The sequence below is a fragment of the Schistocerca americana genome, chromosome 3 (assembly GCF_021461395.2).
Source record: "Schistocerca americana isolate TAMUIC-IGC-003095 chromosome 3, iqSchAmer2.1, whole genome shotgun sequence".
Lineage (NCBI taxonomy): Eukaryota > Metazoa > Arthropoda > Insecta > Orthoptera > Acrididae > Schistocerca > Schistocerca americana.
The window spans coordinates 941957048-941976134 of NC_060121.1; the positions used below are offsets into that span (position 1 = coordinate 941957048).

Here is a 19087-nt window from a genome sequence, read left to right on the forward strand (position 1 = left end):
GTGAGATTGTGGGTCTGTCAACAAAGTTGAACATTCTACGGTGACAGAATTAATAAACTGGTCTCTCATTGGGAGAAATGTGTTAGTTGCTAGGATGACTACATTGAGAAATAATTTTCTAAACATGAAGAATAAATGGGGATTTTTCTACAACCCCATAAAGGAACAGTCACGGAGTTCGACATCATCCACTATGGATGAAATTCATGAAGAATAAAGCTGTAACATGTTACAAGGTTTGTGTCATTTAAAAAGCTTGAAGAGTTTTTACATATAAATACGGAGGTATTACTTTTCAGCACACCCTCATAATGTGACTTGTTCACACGGACCTAATGCTTTAGTTGGAGTAAAATATTTATGGGAAGTCACCTGTAACGTAGTTGTTTCCATGAAAGTGCAATATTAAATGAAATACTGTATTTGTACTGTTCATTCCAACAATCGAGAAAATCTAAGTTTCACAAGCCACCACAGTCTGAATCACCTTCACCATCGTTAATCACACCCATCATAGCAAAATAAGAAGTTATTTATTCTTTAATCAGTACATCGACCACTTGGCAAATGCAGCTACTAATGTCGTTTCCTGTCAGTGCTATTACCAACAAAGTAATCACGAATCAATCAGTTAAATTTTTAATCTCCTTGCACTAGATTCTCTACCATCTATCTGTGCCATGTATATGCCCTCCAACGAAAATTGGATTAACACCTTTGCCGCTAGGAGCGCTGTAGTGTATCTCTAGACCAAAGACGTCAGAGAACAGTCGTTTCGTTGCACTGGACGAATTTCATGATTGTGGATTGCAGTATAGTTTATACAGCCAAGGTTCCGGGAACGACGTTCTCAACCGTTCCCACCCATCAAAGCTCTGCACGTAGTGTGATACAGCTGCGGCACTAACGCATTGGATTGGGTATTGACTGGCCACCAGGAAGTACCTTTCTCGTGGTTTTCGTAAATCGCTCAAGGCAAATGATGGGCTGGATCCTTTGAATAGAACACAATACTGTCGATGCTTCGTTTTAGCGTTTTATCCGTCTCTAGTGGTCTCGTCGTCGAAGAGACATAAAATGCTGCAGTGCTTTCCTTCCTTCGATGAGTCATAACTAGACCTCGGATTTAGGTAAAAACCTATTTTGTTCTTCATTAAATAAAGGCAGTAAAAGTTGTACGTACACGAATTACACCAATTTATGATCGAAAACGCTACTTTTATAACACCTAAAAATACCTGATTTCAGGTTAGTACCTGATTTAAATTTTAACAATCCAATTAAATAAAAATTTTTATGACACATTCTCTCGTGGTCTTACCGGCTAAGAATTACGCAAATATCTGATCGAAAATTGTAATTCTATAGTACATACCTAAATTCATGTTAGAATCTGACTGTACGTAATTTTTAAAAGTCCAGTCAAATAAAATTTGTATGACTAAAACTACTCTTCTGGTCTTCCCGGCTACTTAGAAAACAGTAATTGAATGAGAACTGGTTTGTCTGCATGCGTGAACGCCAGTCTCGGCTCAGACGACGACAGCATAAGCCAGGCTGTTCCAACCCGGCCTGCTCCTCAGAGCGCTGTCGTTCGCTGTGAACCGTCAAATGGGCCGGCAGGCCGTGGAGGAGCCTTGTGGTCTGCCTCGGGCGCCTTCCTGCCCTTTCGGAACAGCCTGTTTAAAACACCTGCACTGTCTTCGTTCAGTGGGTCAGTGTGCTGCTTCGATGTGGTGAAATAATTCACAGCGACAGTGTATTTGTAGAAAGTCAACCATTCGTCAGCGGTTACAAGAATTTCCTGATTTCTCTACAGACGGGAGAGTTCTTTACTGCAAAGTGTGCAACAAAGACATAAGTAAAATGTTAACCTTGTATCTGCTAAGCCCAGTGACGCCACTGTTTTTTCCGAGTTCACTTGGACCAGACACATGTGAATGCAAACATATTTCTAAACTCTTAATGTAGGCTAACTTCGCTAAGGAGAGCACGTATGTAAATTCTTCCACTAAGTATTTCCCATTTCTTTTTGAACAGAGGTCGCATTTAAATCAGCATGTTGCATGGATTAAACACCAGGCAAATAATAAAAAAAAACTTGAAACAAACGTTTGTAATTAAATGCAACAAACAAAAACGAATTTTATCTTGACCTGTGTCGAGACATTATTGTAGCAAACATACCATTCAATGCAGTCGAAAATAGCCAGTTCAAAAGTTTTCTAGAGAAATACTGACACAGCAGCATTCCATTAGAATCCACACTGAGAGAGAATTATTTAGATACTTCATATGAAAATACTTTGAGCAGGATTGGGGAAGATATAAGCGATTCGTACGTGTGGATCTCTGTCGGTGAGACGACTGACAGATTTGATTGTTGGAAAGTTAGATCCAGATACTCGCTCTGTACCTCATCTGATCTGCAGCAAGGAGCTAAAAAAGACTAACCAGGAAACACTTGCTCACTTTCTTAATAAAGGCCTCAAATTACTTTTCCCCAGCAGTGTAGTTGAAAAAAAGTACTTTTAATCTTCACTGATGTAGCCGCATACACGATTGCTGCTGCTAAGTAGTTGAAAGTATTTTACCCAGCCTTGCTCCGTTTCACATGCCAGAAATCGTGCAGCTGAGGCGATACGTCTCGAATTTCCATTTATAAATCAGCTAGTTTCAACCATCAAAAAGGTTTTTATCAAAGCATCAACAAGAATCCAGTTGCTTCGAGAGGAACATCGCAACGTACCACTTCCACCAAAACCCACACTTACTCGCCGGGGAACGTGGCTAGAGGCCGTGAAACATAACAGCGAACAACTGGAAGACATTAAGAACATTGTTCTTAAATTACGGTAGCAGACAGTGAGAATTACTTCAGTTGAAGGTCTTCTAAAGGACTTAACGATTTCCAACGACATTGCATACATAAAATCTCATTCTGTATTTTTGGTCCCTATTATTAAAGCTCTAGAGTGTTCAGGGAAACGAGTCTACACACAACTGCCGTTGATAGAAGAGGTGACAGAAATAATCAACTTGGTCCAAGGTTGTATTGATATGAAAGTTAGTGAGAAACTAAAGACGGTGCTGCAAAAAAACAAGGACTGACTAGCCTCTGCACAGTGGCCGACATCTTATCAGGCAAATCACTAGAACATTAGTGTCCAGTCCCATTGTGCCTAATACACTCTTTAAATATGCTCCGGTGACATCTGTTCACGTGGAACGCTCATTCTCGGCATATCACATGCTATTAGAGACGCAGTTTCTCAACGGAAAATCTGGAGAAAGTGTTACTTATTTACTGCGACTGTAATTTGGACACTAACAGAAATCTATTTTTCTAGACAATAAAATGTCAGATATTGGTCACCTATTTTCTGATTTTTATAACCTATTTTTGTAAGTGACAGAACCTATTTTAGGTACCTAATTTAAGATTTTTAGAACCTAAAAGGCCGAGGTGTAGTCATAACTCCTCTCTAAGTGAATTACAGAACAACGAGAAACTGATATTTGCAGAAGCACGGCAGTAATTGTCAAAAAATTCTATGTAGGAAATCTGAAGAAAGATGGTGGCTTGTATTGTTGTCGGCCAGGTTGAGTTAGTAGAAATCTCTCCTCAATCTTAGACTTCGGTGCCAACGAAGTGTTTCATACGCTCAGATCGATTTGTTTCATCTGCTGCTTTTGTGCAACGATAACCGTGCTGATTTTTCTCAGGGCGCCATCACCAACAATAGCATATATAACCCAACATGAACACATCCGCTCTACTCACGATGGATTCAAATCATTTTAACTATTACGCGACAATACATTTAAACAATTCGTAATTATTTTTTCTGAGGGGGCTGGATGTTCCAGTGTGCAGTGGCAGAATAAGCATTTATTGATATTGTTATTAATAAAAACTGTACCTCTGGCCCAATATGAATGAAAAATATTACAGGACCCCGTTTTCAGATTATTAAAATATTTTTATACTTTAATATTATAAGACTTTTGGAAGAACTTAATTAATTTTTGTAATTAATGGCTTTGCTACAACAATAAGCCTACACAGAAATGGCCAGGGCAACATTTAATTATTACGCACCGAACCGTATACAGGATAGGCACTAACTATCTACAGAAATATGCACTACAATTATTAATCTCATATATATTCAACCAAATTATGTTCCTACTACATATAATTGTATCAGTTACAGACCGTGAAAATTTAACGTCCGTCAGTGAGGACCGCAGAATCGACAAGACAATGAAACAAAAACCACTCATCCTTTCTCTGCAAAAAACAAAGATAATAATTTTTGTAATTCTGATATCACAGATGACTCTTCTCCACTGTTAAGGCTGTGCAGTTTATTTCTACTATTTTTTACTGTGTTGTTCCTTTCGGAATCATTACCGATTTTCTGTTGTTGTTGTTAAACTTATGTACTACGTACCTTGCTATAATGTTCGTAAAGAGAATCTGTAAGGATGCCTCTTGAAATGTCCTGAAAAGGGGAGCCTTTAAAGGTAAAATTAATGCAAACATTCGTATTCTTACTTCCATAGATAAGAAATTGCTGCAGATTTTAACAGCATTCATGTTTATTTACGGCAATAAGTCTTCTGTACAGAATTTTCTCATCGCCTTTCTAATGAAATATAGTAAACGCTACCTACAGCGTAGTAACACGGCACTGTTCTGTAACATTTTGCCGTGATTACCTGTCATGCTTGCTATTACGTCCACTGTATTTTACACACTGTAAGTACACGACTCCTGTTCTGACAGCCCAATGGACCAATTTTTCTTTCTTTTGTTGCAGGTGAGTTCTCTTCAAACGTCATCCTGCGTAGTTTATCTTGGGTGAGTACTCAGACTGCAGAAAGTGTAATAGTTCAAGAACGCGGAAGAACAAAACATGGTTAGGAAACTGAGCTTCTGTACCAGTCCTAGAAGTATTCATTCCTGTACAGTTAGCGAGACTGTACTGCCGTTGTGTTGGCCTTAAGTGACGTAACGTTTTGCTGATGTTCCGCCTAAAGTGAACACACCCCCATTAGCTTTCCGTTGTCGTCCAGTGTGAACTGAAGTTATCGGTATCGCGCCGGTGTACTTCCGCCGCCACGAAGGTTGCGTCTAACGGATGTGACGTAATTTATCTAGCCTTCCGCCTGACACTGTGCCAGAGTCGCAGCATGCGAATATCTAAACTCATATTGCCCTGGATAATGGATCCACGGATAGTATTAGCTGTAGTCACGCGCATTTCGCAGGTGCTGTAGTTAAATCTAACGAAATTCTATCTGGCGAAAACTGCACTAATACCCAGTTAGATCTCAACAAAATATCTCGATGCAAAGACTGGTAATTGGCACTTAAGCGGGATAAATGCAAATTGTGACTTCACGAAGGGCAAAATCGATGCAGCCCTCGATTTCGGGATTAATGAGGCAGTCAGTCATGTCATACAAATATTTGGGATGAACAGCATGCAGCGAGATAAGATATCGGATGACCATACAGGTTCAGTTGTACGAAAAGCTAACATGGGAGGCTACCATGAAACTGAAGTTTGTATACAAAAGGCATAGTATAAAATAAATTGCACGACATAGGCTTGAGTACTGCTCCGGTTTATGGGACGAGTAGGAGGTAGGACTGACAGACAAAGAGTCATGGAGCCTGTACGTAGCCCGATAAGAACAAAGTGAATTACTCATAAAGGGAGGAAGAAATGAAATGAAACGCCACGGGTTGATGGGGTATGTGATGCTGATTCAGTGACTGAAAAAAAAATCTAGTCAAATTTACAAAGAACTTGGAAGTATGAATGATCGGTATGATGTTGCTCCCCCTCTGGGTTGAATGCATACACTGAGTCTGTTGCGAAGGGTCCTATAAAGCTGTCTAATGCTTTCCTGAGAGGAGCTGGCCCGCACCTGTCACTGGTCCTTGGCATCCTGGATATTGGCTCTGGACAGAGTTTTTGACGTCTGAGCTGGCCTCACACCCATTCCATCGGGTACAGAGCTGGGGATCTTGGTGGCCACAGGAATAGCTCAGCACCATGCAGACAGTTCATGGCGACATGTGCATTATCCTGCTGAAAAATGGCACTGCGATACTGTCGTGAGCGATTGGTTGTAGGCGCTTCAGTCTGGAACTGCGCGACCGCTACGGTCGCAGGTTCGAATCATGCCTCCGGCATGGGGGTGTGTGATGTTCTTAGGTTGGCTAGATTTAAGTAGTTCTAAGTTGTAGGGGCCTGATGACCTCAGATGTTGAGTCCCATAGTGCTCAGAGCCATTTGCACCATTTGATATTGTCGTATGAGAGGTGTAACACGTGAGGGTGCAGGATGTCAGTGACGTATTATCATCTCACCCGAGTTGCCTTATCCACTGCTAGCCATGACCTGGAGTCATACGCAATGGCTCAACACACGATGACACCAGCAGTAGCACCGCTGTCTGTCTCCAAAACATCTTCAGGTCGCCACGATATTCGCCAACGACGGTCATACGGGGTAGTGCAGAACGTCGATTCTTCGCTGAATATGATGCGACGCCATTCACCAGAAGTTGGTGCTTCCTGGGCATGACAGCACTCGAAGCGCAGCCGTTTGTGTTGCGGTGTTAACTGCAGCTTACGCATGGGACGGTAATTCCCTAGTCCGAATGCTGCTAGTCTCAGACCAACGGTGCGGGCTTGACTACCCTGTGACGAGTACGCCTGCCCTCGCGAATGCCCAACAAATCTGGATAGTGCATTGTTCGACCAACAGGCCAAATCGAGATGCTCACTGAGGCACCTTTCAGACACTCTCAGGTGCTGATCACGCCGTTTCACACGGGTACGCGGCATCACAGGTTCCTTCACAGTGAGCGCTCAACACACGACGCTGTTCACGTCCCTTACATATCCTAACAGGGCTGCTAATAACAGTAAAGACGAACATCACTGATACATGCTCCGGAACTAACTGCCTATCGTAATTAATGAAATGGATTTACGAAAGTTCCTGTGTCCGTATATTTAATTTCAGAAATGTATGTTCATTCGCCATACTAATGAATCGCGTTAACTTACTATACTTCTCAATGTTGTTGGTTTTGCTTTGTATATTTGTAGAACATTTAAGATAGCGTTTATAATTCAGTGATTTTATTTCGAACGTTATTTCTGACATGCGTCAAATAGGGACAGTAACCTCCCCAATGTAGCGAAATTCCAGTGGCGGGACTTTCCTATAAGAGCCTTCGTGTGGCTTTGTCAGGTTTCGGTAACTGCATAAGTGACTTTAATGAACATGAATGAGTCAGACGTAAGGCAGGTCTTTTCAGGACGGAAAATTATGTACTTGCAATTGTATCGAAACCCAGGAACGAAGGTGTTGTCATCTTCAGCGCTTGCAGATATCAGAAACTCCTTTCCAGGACACTGCTCTTGGAAAGAAATGTAGTGGAAATCTGACCGGAATAGGTAACAATGGTGACTTAAAACAGTAATATCGATGGCGCTTAATGAAAGTAAACTCGTAATACTGGCATTGTCATTCAACTTTTCGACTGGCAAACAAATATTATTGGCCACATTTGGGTGGCAAGTAACGTGGCGCATCAGATACACGACAGTCGCGTGGTATGAGTGTAACCTGACGGCAGTAGAAGTCATGCGTCGCTAGTAACGTGACACGGCTACTTCGGACGATGATGCTGTTGTGGCTGTAGTAAACTAAATTAATGTCAGTCAACAAAAAATCTAAAAGACATTGGTAGGTATACTCTTAACAGGCGAACGAACGTGTTGCCTTTAAAGGTGTTCAAGGAGTTGAATCTACATCCTGCTTTCTTTTATTTTTTCCCCGAAGAGACACTACTATTCCAAGAATTGTGACAAAGTTCAAAGGTAATATGGGAACATTCGTATTCACAGACACCAAGTCATTAATTGTGGAAGAAGACAACTGATCGTTACTGGGAACAATAGATTTTACTTATTGTATTTTGCAGCATATCAGAATTAAAGCTACTGTCTTGTTAGCTGTTTCACATACAGATCGGTTATTTTTAACAACTATTATTGGGGAATATGGCTGAAAGGTACTTTCACTGAAGCACTGTTTTGGGGCGAGTTCCTACTTCGGGAGCTACACTTTTTCGGAAGACGACTGCAAATTTCCTGTTATTTTGCTACCGATGAAAGTTTTGCTCCCACACAACATTTAATGAGACCGAATCCTCGTAGACAATTAACTAATGAAATGCGCATGTTTAATTGGGGGTTATGTATGGAAATAAGTACTGTAGAAGTTTCTTTTGTTGTGTTTCTACCAAAAATCCAGGCGTTGGGTGCTACATTAATTGTGTCATGGATAAAATCGATGTGCCACCTGAAGCTATTCCTTTGTTATATAACTTTATAGGGTTTCGTGGTGGTGTATATTCAAATGGCTCTGAGCACTATGGGACTCAACTGCTGTGGTCATCAGTCCCCTAGAACTTAGAACTACTTAAACCTAACTAACCTAAGGACATCACACACATCCATGCCCGAGGCAGGATTCGAACCTGCGACCGTAGCAGTCGCACGGTTCCAGACTGCGCGCCTAGAACCGGTGTATATTCTGTCATGTCAGCACCAATGTAGACCATTCCGTTGACAACGAAACAGAGCCTCTGTGGTTCCTTTTGTAGCCCATGTGGGGCATTGTTTTGGCAAAACAGAGTGTGTTTGTAGTTAGAAACAGAAAGGATGTGATATCACATTACACCTAACAAATCGGTAAAAAGAACTGCCGACATATTTAATAGAAAACCGCCTTACGTATTTATATTTTGTTCTAGCTACTTTCTATTTCACAAATAAATTAATTTTAGTTACTGTACCTGTATCAGATATTAAATTTGAAATTGTTTCCCGGGCTTTTCTCTGTGCGCTACTGTCGCATTCGGCACAGCTTGGATCGTAAACACATGGATGTTTCTCCACAAGACCAACAAAATGAGTATTGAACTCATAAGCATCAGTCATAGTCCTGGGTTCAGAGACAATCGTACAGCGAAATCGGGGACTTCCATAAACTGTCAGCTAGCACAGATGATGCGGCTAGAGTGCATGCAGTACGCCTCACCGATGCGGCAGTTACCTTGCGCGCCTAGCGACCCAGCTATGTCGCGGCAGTGTGTAAGGTTGGCGCTGTCCCATTAGATTTTGTGTAGCATCTGGAGATGGGTGCGTCGGGCCACGCCACCCGCCACTGCTCTCGCCACGTCCAACTAGGCGCAAATTGAGATGCGCAAGCGCGTGTGGCGCGGCGCAGTGCAGTGCGCATTTTTGTAACTTCACGGGTTTAGGGACCGCTCTGAGTGGGACGCGACGCGATGCTCCAGGTCACGTGATGTTGTGGGTGCGGCACGGTTTCTCGCGCCGCGCGCCACTGCTGGAGGGGTGAGGCCTGGAACGGGAAAGTAATTCTCCAATATACTCCCTTCGATACCGCGTATATGGCCAGTGGTCGTATTGGCTGTTCCGAAAATTATTGCCTTACTGCTGAATTCTGTCATTGTGTAGTGTTTCTTTTCGCCATTTAAGCCGTCGATCTTTTTTCATTAGTACGGAATATTTTTCAGTTACTTATACCTGTATAGTTGGCGGTTTTGTTTCGTTATTCGTATTCTGTCCAGAACGATGACTGGTGATCCATTAGCCACTGGAATTATGCCTTCTGCCTCCACGAAGTCTTCATATCGACGATTCATCGTGAGGGTAGTGAAATAGTAAAGAATACTATAAAATTGTGAGATCAAGAAGCGAGGCAGAAATTTTAAATATTATACAGTGAAACAATGTTGTCTACGTGTTGCGTATCATGCTGGCGTATTTGTACGATGAAACAAAAATTCCATTCCAGCGAAATTTCCACGCATGTATTACCTTTGTGCTTGTATTAAAAAGCGTCCAAGATATAAATTACCTAAGATCTACTGACATTACTAGGATACTACATGCATGTGGACGTCACATCTTCACTGTAAGTTAGTCGAGGATCTCCACGAGCGATTTTGATTGGCGCATGGCGACGAGATAAAGCATTTCAGTGGTTGCGAACACGAAATCAACATTTCTGATCCCCTATGGTACACAAAACGGGTCAGATCACTGTTGCAGAAGCAACGAAAAAAACATGCCAAATTTAAAATAACGCAAAATCCCGAAGGTTAGCAAAGTTTCACAGAAGTTCGAAATATAGCGCATGCTTCAATGCGAGATGCTTTTAACAATTTCCACAACGAAACTGTCCCGGAATCTGGCAGAAAACCCAAGGAGCTTCTGGTCATACAAAAAGCACACCAGGGGCAGGACGCAATCAGTACCTCCACTGCGCGATAACAACGGTGAAGTCACTGATGACTGCCACCAAAGCAGAGTTATTAAACACGATTTTCCGAAACTCCCTCACCAAAAAAAGAGGAACTAAATATTCCTGAATTCCAATCAAGAAAAACAGCGAAGATGACAAACATAGAAGTAGATATCCTCGGTGTGGCAAAGCAGCTTCAATCACTTAATAAAGGCAAGGCCTCCAGTCCAAATGGTATACCACTCAGGTTCCTTTGAGAGTATGCAGATGCAGTAGCTCCATATTTAACAATTATATACAACCGCTCGCTCACAGAAAGCTCCCTACCTAAAGACTAGAAAGCTACTAAAGTCACACCAATACCCAAAAAGGGAAATAGGAGTAATCCGCGGAATTACAGGCGCATATCACTAACGTCGATTTGTAGTGCGGTTTCGGAACATATATTGTATTCGAACATTATGAAATACCTCGAAGAAAACTATTTACTGACATAGTCAGCACGGATTCAGAAAATATCGTTCTTGCGGAACACAACTAGCTCTTTACACTGATGAAGTAATAAGTGCTATCAAAGGGGATGTCAAATTGATTCCATATTTTTAGATTTTCAGAAGGCTTTCGACACAGTTCCTCACCAGCGTCTGCGTGCCTATGGAATATCGCCTCAGTTGTGAGACTGGATTCGTGATTTCCTGTCAGAAAGTTCGTAGTAATAGACGGAAAGTCATAGAGTAAAACAAGAAGTAATATCCGACGTTCCGCAAGGAAGTGTTACAGGCCCTCTACTGTTCCTGATAGATATTTACGACATAAGAGACAATCTGGGTAGCCATCTTAGATTGTTTGCAGATGATGCTGTCATTTACCGTCTTGTAAACTCGTCAGATGACCAAAATGAATAGCAAAATGTTTTAGATAAGATATCTGTTGTGGTGCGAAAAGTGGCAACTGACCCTGAATAAAGAAAAATGTGAAGTTATTCACATGAGTACTAAAAGAAATCCGCTAAATTTCCATTACGCGACAAGTCCCACAAACCTGAAGGCTACAAATTCAACTAAATACTTAGGGATTACAATTGCAAATAACCTAAATTTGAATGATCACGTAGATAATATTGTGGGTAGAGCAAACCAAAGACTGCGATTCACTGGCAGAACACTTAGAAGGTGCAACAGACCTACTAAAGAGGCTGCTTTCACCACGTTTGTCCGCCCTATTCTGGAGTATTGCTGTTCGTTGTGGGATCCGCATCAGGTGGGACTGAGGGATGACATCAAAAAAGTTTAGAGGAGGGCGGCTCGTTTTGTATTATCGCGAAGTAGGGGATATAGTATCAGCGACATGATACGTGAATTGGAGTGGCAATCATTAAAACAAAGGCGTTTTTCGTTGCGACGGGATCTTCTCATGAAATTTCAATCACCAGTTTTCTCCCCCGATTGCGAACACACTCAGTTGGCACCCACCTACATAGGGAGGAATGATAATCACGATTAAATAAATCAGGGCTCGCACAGAAAAAATGTAAGGGCTCGTTTTTCACGCGTGCCGTTCGAGAGTGGAAGGGTAGAGACAGCTCGAAGGTGGTTCATCGAACCCTCTGCCAAGCGCTTTATTGTGAATAGCAGAGTATTCACGTAGATGTAGAAATTAGCTAGGTATACAACGAGGTACACAAATGAATTATTCCGAAAGAATTAATATCCAGAAGGAATGCGGTAATTCGATGTGTTTAATTTGTTAAAATGTATTGCTGGCAAAGGCAAGCCCACATTGATGACTATGTTCTTCGAACGACGTGAACGCTTCCCCTCACAAGGCACGCATGGCTAGCTTGCGCATTCCAGTCGCGCGCGTTGTTCTCAGGTGCTGACACTGCACTGACAATAATATTGTGCAATGGATCAATTGTTTGCTTTCCTCAGTATTCACTCTTGTGTTCGCGAGGTACACATTCAGTTTGACAAGCCGTTAAGAGAGTAACAAGCGTTTGGCATGTGCGTGTCATTCCAATTGAAGGGCACATTCGTCGTCATTTTCATATTTCTCAGATGAACAGGAAGAAAATTCTTGGGTAAGAGTCCACTCTAGTCGTTCTTTATTAAAAATAAGATGGGATACGGAGATTCCGACAGAATTTCGACAGAATTGGCGATTTATTTTCGTGTTAATTTTTAAATTTTCGTGTTAATTTTTAAATTTTCGTGTTAATTTTTAAATTTTCGTGTTAATTTTTAAATTTTCGTGTTAATTTTTAAATTTTCGTGTTAATTTTTAAATTTTCGTGTTAATTTTTAAATTTTTCTCGTTCGAACAGACCTAATCATTGTATCTCTCGCACGTGCGTTCGGGAATGGACACGCTACATAAAATTCATTTTCTTGGGACAGACCACCTCCCAAGTCCAAAGCAAAATTCTACAGTGTAGCTAAATTTCATTAGCAGCAACATGTGGTGTAATATGCGCCACACGCAAAATCATGGCGACCCTAATTTTTCATTACAAAGGTTCAGAATTTCGCGCAGTGTCTTACTTACATTTAGCAATATAGTGGGCACTTCACCATTAAGCTGACACATAAAGTTACAACTGAAGTATTTTTTCTCTTTTCTTTTAACTGGTAGCTTCCACAAAATGGTTCGTGAAAAATTACAAGGCTGACGCTTAGTTCAGCGTAGCGCTTCGCCAACCGGCGCGGCCAAAGAATGTGTACTCGCCTAGGTATGCGCAGGGCCTACCCATGCGGCATGTGCGTGACGTGCGCGTCGCGTTGTAATGTGTCGCTTGACATGTGCTATACGCGTCTCAGTTTGCACCTACCGTCACTCCGGTGGGAGGCCTACTTCAGGGTATAAGATGTCGTTGAACGGATACCGTGGCTAGTGCAGTGAAGCTGCTACCTTCACCTCTGGCACGCACTGTATGCAGCCTGTATGTGTAGGCGGTGTACCTAAACTTTACGGTCTAAAGAAGGGGAGGTAGCGTGGAAAGCATAGATAGTCAGAGAAGCAGACGTCATTTTGTAAAAGCACTTAAGGTAGCGGTGGTGTTCAGCTGCTAATGAATGTTTCGCGCTTCAGTTGTTACGCAACCGGTGGTGGACATGTTTAATGCATGCCGTCTGGCCGAGGTGTCAGTGGGCTTACGTTGCCATTAATTGTTCATTGTGAGTGTGTGCCGCCAAGGACACTGGTCTGCGGAACGGCTTAATCTGAAAACTTTTTCTCCCAGATTGCGCTTTCTGTTTCTCGTATATTCGTCACGCGCAATAACATGCCATGGGTTTTTTCATGTGGTAATATAATTTTCATTCTGTTTTTCATTTGCTCGAAACTTGTGTGTTCGGATAATGGTGAGGGCGAGGAGAAGGGGGTGGGGAACAGGGAGAAAATTTGCTAAATTTACATTCACATCTGTGCTTCGCAAGAGATTTTACGGTGTGTGGTGGAGGGCACTTTCTGTACCACCGTCACCGTCACCTTCCACTTCACTTGTTCCAGTCGTAAATGGTTTCCGGGGAGAACGATTGTTGGTAACGCACAATGTCAGGTCAAGCTCTCTAATTTGATATTAATTCTCTTTTCGCGAGATTTACGTAGGATGAAACAATATATTGGTTGACTCTTATAGGAACGTAAGCTCTCGAAACTTGTAAAGATCAAACATGTGATGTGAAATACTTTTCTTGCAGTATCTGCCACTGGAATTGGCTGAGCATCTCTGTGACACATTCAGGCTTACGAAATATCACTGTAATGAAACGTACTGCTCTTCTTTGGATATTCTCCATTTCTTCTGTCAGTCTATAGTAACAGTAGTATTAGCAGTAGGGTAACTGACTAAAGGTTTTATTGTAGTTGTAGTGGTGGTAATATTATAGACATATGAGAATTAAAAAAATATATAAATTCATTATTATTCAAGAAAAAGTGGTTTTATGGTATATTTTAGCTTGTGAGATAATAGGATATAATTATGTCTTGTCACTCGTGTCGTTTTTGGATCCAGACTGACCACCAGTATTCAAGCACTGGTCAAACAAGGATTTTGTAAGCTCCTTCCTTTGTGGGTGAAATAACCTACGAATAGTTTTATGTGGTCGTTCCACTTTAAATCGCTCCGTACGTATACTCATAGATGTTTTATAGATGTGGCTGTTTCTGATGATAGTTCGGCACTCGTGTAACCATATAATAATGGGTCCTTCTGCCTATTTATGAAGAGAACGTCACATCTGTTCGTTGAGGGTCAACTACGAAGCCCTGCACCAAGCGTCGATCTTCCGCAGGTCTTCCAGCATTTCGCTACAGTGTTCTAGATTTCCCACTTCTCTGTATCGAACAGCATCATCCGCGAAACTGTTATCCACTACGTCATTCAAATATTGTGAAAAATAAGGGTCCCACAACAGTCCCTTTGGGTACGGCCGAAGTTACTTTTACTCCTGAAGATTTCTCCCAGTTGAGAAAGACGTGCTGTGTTCTGCGTGGTAGAAACTCTGCAGGCCAACACACAGCTGGTCTGATATTCCGCACCCTCGTACTTCGTTCATTAATCGGCAGTGTGACACCTTATCGAACGCCTTCACGAAGCCAAGGAACACGGCATTTACCTGGGCGCCTATGTCTATTGCCTTCTGGGCGTCGTGGACCAAGAGAGCGAGTTAGGTTTCAAACGATCGTTGTTGTCGGAACCCATGTTGATTCTGCAGAAGAGATTTTCGGTCTCCAGAAATTTCATGATTCACAAGCATAAACATGTTCCAAAATTTGTAATGCTGATAAAAGTAGTTGGTAATTGACAGTGAGCGGTTTGAACTGCTCCCTCCGGCAGTACACCAGTGGGAGCTACGCTGGCACTTTATCCTCCCTTTTTTTGACACTATCGCTGCACAAAAGTAAAATGCCTGTCAGTTTCAAGTAGGAAACTTTACGAGACGCGAAAATTTTGACGTGATTTTTGTTGGGAGCAGAGAATTTAGTAATTTTTCATTGCCGCGGAGAAAGTAACGCTATGGTAGGTGCCTGCAGGTGGAATTTGTCGCAACACAGAAGCTTGGGATCTGGAACGTCGGGTATCAGCTGATTTACATCCCTCCATAGTTACAACAATAATTTCGTGTGGCGCAACAGCCTCATGCGGCTTCTTTCATTTGGGTGCCACTAACCCACCCCGGCAATCCTACAATTTAACGTGGAATCCGGACCACGTGTCGTTTCTGGCGACTTTTCACGTCATTGAGAGGTCAAGTGTAGATTAAAGGCAGACTGAAAGATTTCCAGGATTCGATCCCAAGACTGTTCGGTTTCCAAGCACCCGCTTTATTGGTAGACCACCAGGTCCGACGCACTGTAGGGTACAAAACTTTAAACTGTCCATCGTTATACAATGAAGAGCCAGAAAATTATGACCACCTGTCTACTAACTTGTTTGTACGTCTTTGGAACGAAATACATCACTGATTATGCGTATCACGGATCCGACAGTGTGTTGGTAGGTTTGTGGAGGTATGTGGCATTAGATTTCTATGTAAAGGTCGTGTAATTCGCGTAAATAACGTATGCGGTGTTAGGGCCCGATAGAAACCCAGATGGGCTCCACAGGATTTACATCAGGCGAATTTGGCCGCAGAGACATCGGCGTGAGTTCACTGTAATGCTCCTCAAGGCACTGTAGCGCGGTTCAGGCTCAGACGTGGACAGTTATATTGCTGAAACATTCGACATCGCTGTCGGGGAATACAAAGCATGAAGGGATGTGCAGGTGGTCCGCAGCTGTCAGCGTGTCTTCGATTACTGCCACAGGTCTCTTGCAAGCACAGGAGAATGTCACCCATAGCATAATACTGCTGTCACCAGCCTGTGACTGTGCCGCACTGCATGTTTCGAGCTACCATTCCCCTCTTTGTACGCGTTTGTGGAGACGACCCTCGAGCTAGGGTAGCAAAAATGTGATTCACACGAAGAGCCGACTTTGACACCTTTCTATTGATCGACGGTCGAATCCCGATGGTCCCGTGCCAACTTCAGTCGTAATTGACGGTGTCGTTGTGAACACGCAGGAGTGGTCTGCTGCGGAGTTCCATGTTCAACAAATTGCGATGAACGGTGTGTTGCGAAACTCTTGGGCATGCACCAGCACTGTGCTCTGTCGGCAGAGATGCCACAGATCACAATCTATCCCACTTCACAGATCAGGCAAGCCTCTGAATCTCACGGTCTGTGAAGAATCGTGGACGTCCAACCATTTACCCCCCTAGTGGTGGTTTTACTGCCCCTACCTCTTTCCGTGGAGTCTCAAGACAGTAGCTCGTGAACACTGGACCAGCTTCTCCGTTTTAGAGATGCTCGTTCACAGGCTCTGCGTAAAAATCTGTCCTGTGTCAAAGGCACTTATCTCAATGAATTAACCTCTTCTCAAACCATGCCGTGTCTGCTCCGCTTACTTTGGTTACCGTGCCACGTGCCCGCAACGTCACGGGGCGGATTCCGACGTCGCGGTCGATAGTGGTCATAATGTTTCGGCTTATCAGTGTATTGTCTTCGGCTGCTCTTACTTGCACAACGTTGATGACGTCCATTACAGTCGACAAAGTGCTGTTTAATCTTCTTTTTGTCAAAGTGCGAGCATTGCCAGTAGAAAGTTCCTGGCGCTGCTTGCTTTTACACAATGCTGTGAATTAGCAGTCGCGCCTTGTAACGTCACCGGTTTTTCTAGTTGGTAGTCGATAGATTAGTATTGATCGGTCCTGGCTAAAACTCGGCGAAGTCGGTAGAGCGATGATATTGTTATTAGGTAAAGACGGCGTTACAAAGCACAGTGCTGAAGCGAACTATCGACGTGTGCGTGATATTTACTTCACCAATTGTGACCAATATTTCGCTACTCGTCGTAATTAACTCGTTTATATTCGATGGTTTAACAGTTGCTATAAAAATATTAATGACAAGTTCAGTTTAGTTCCACCGACACCAACCTCCCCATAGTTTAGTTGTAATTTCAAATCTCTAATAAGTCGTAACATTGTGATTGCTCCCTAACGTCAAAGTGTTTCTATATATGCGCCGAGCGCTTCAGTCAATATTGTCGCAGCACGCAAAAGATCACAGTTATCTCTAAACAATTTTGTAATTTGGAATCACAAATGCGTAAATTAGCACGAAAGGGTGGTTTATTTCACAATAACAATCACTTCCTAACAAGGCCGTGAGGAATAAGCTTTCCGTGGTGGTGGTGGTGGTGGTGGTGGTGGTGGTGGTGGTGGTGGTGGTGGTGAGGAGGAATTTATAAATTATCTGATTTAAGACTATTGCCAAGTTCCAGAGTCCATTTGCAATTACGAATGAAGTTAATCGTCTATCACTGTTCAGTGCCTAACTAGAGTTGAGTTCGAGTTATCTAATTAAGAAGTTCACGTCAGTCTAATATAAGGTAGTCCTCTATCTGAATTCTAAACGATGTTATAGTTGAAGTCAGTGCTTCGTTTCACTGCGTCATAGTAGATCGCAATTTTCAATCCTTGAAAAACAATCCAACCGCGCCTACATATACGAGTATTCGAACAAGTCTGACCAGCTTCGGCTAACTCTCGTAACGTAGTGACAATGGATCAACATTTCCTTAGCCATTACTCACGATTCTCAAAGAGTACTCACACGAAGTATTCTTTGAGATCGTCGGTTCTACTTTGCTAATTTTAATTATAATTTTTCGATTTACTATGATTTTGAGTTTAATGAGAATCTATCTTTCTTTTGTAAGTTGATAAATTACCAAGTATAAGGTTCTTGTTTGTTACTGGGTATTTTCCAAATAATAGTGTTACTTGGAACTTTGGTTACTTGTTCACTTTTCATGGAATTTGGAACTTGTTTTGGGGAAATTTTTGGGGTATTGGTTGCTATTTTTTCTTTTATTCTTTTTCGTCCGAGGAAGTGGCATTACAGCTTTCAAGAATAGCATTGTGCGCGGAACCTAGTCACAGTTCTAACGATGATGTAGCATGGTGACGAATGATTGCAGAGCTGGTAAAACATCGATAGAGGGCAATGAAGGATGGTTAATTAACGTGTAATATTGAAGCAATGCGGAGATTACATACAGCTGTGACACATCGCGGAAGAGCAAGTAAATGATTGGGCCATGAAGTGTTTATTGAAAAAGAAGAAACAAGCCTTTGCAATAAAACATAGCATTAACTCAGTCACGAAGGCGCTACAAACGCCGAGGGCAGAGAAAGTAATGAATGCTGCGTCGCGTTATGCAACCCACAGAACGTTGCTTGTGTTGCTTCGGGCGTTGTTCAGTGGCTGCGCTGCTTCATTGTCCACGACTGAGTACTCGAGTGCTTCCCTGGGCCGTTCTCCCCTGCTCACAGTATAACTAGGCATTTATTGTATGGTGTGACTTGTCCTGTAGGTCAGCTCTCATCTTTTGCGTCGTTACTTTACCACTGTCAGATGGACTGCCAAGCCCTGCCTTTAGAACTAGTCCGAGATGCATTGAAAACAGTGCCGTGCAACATTGTCTCGTATCAACGCTCGCTTTCTTTACGCTTCGACGGAACACCAGGAAACGCCCCTTGTCACAAAGCACATTCCAAGAACTTTCTCTCAGGAACAGAGTCGACTCTTAAAACAAATTCGTTGTTCCTGAGATAGCTTTCTTACTATTTGTTTGGAAAAGGCTACTCACTTGCGCAAGAATAAGTGGA

The 19087-nt window shown here is 42.4% G+C and overlaps 1 protein-coding gene across 1 annotated transcript in view; it reads left to right on the plus strand.

Moving 5' to 3' along the window:
- LOC124606836 overlaps positions 1-4921 on the plus strand; it is a 357172-nt gene extending 352251 nt beyond the window's left edge. The window contains exon 2 of the mRNA XM_047138911.1: positions 4827-4921. Coding sequence (XP_046994867.1) covers positions 4827-4830 — 4 coding nt within the window. The 3' untranslated portion in view covers positions 4831-4921. The remainder of the gene's footprint in view (positions 1-4826) is intronic.
- Positions 4922-19087: the final 14166 nt, after the last annotated feature.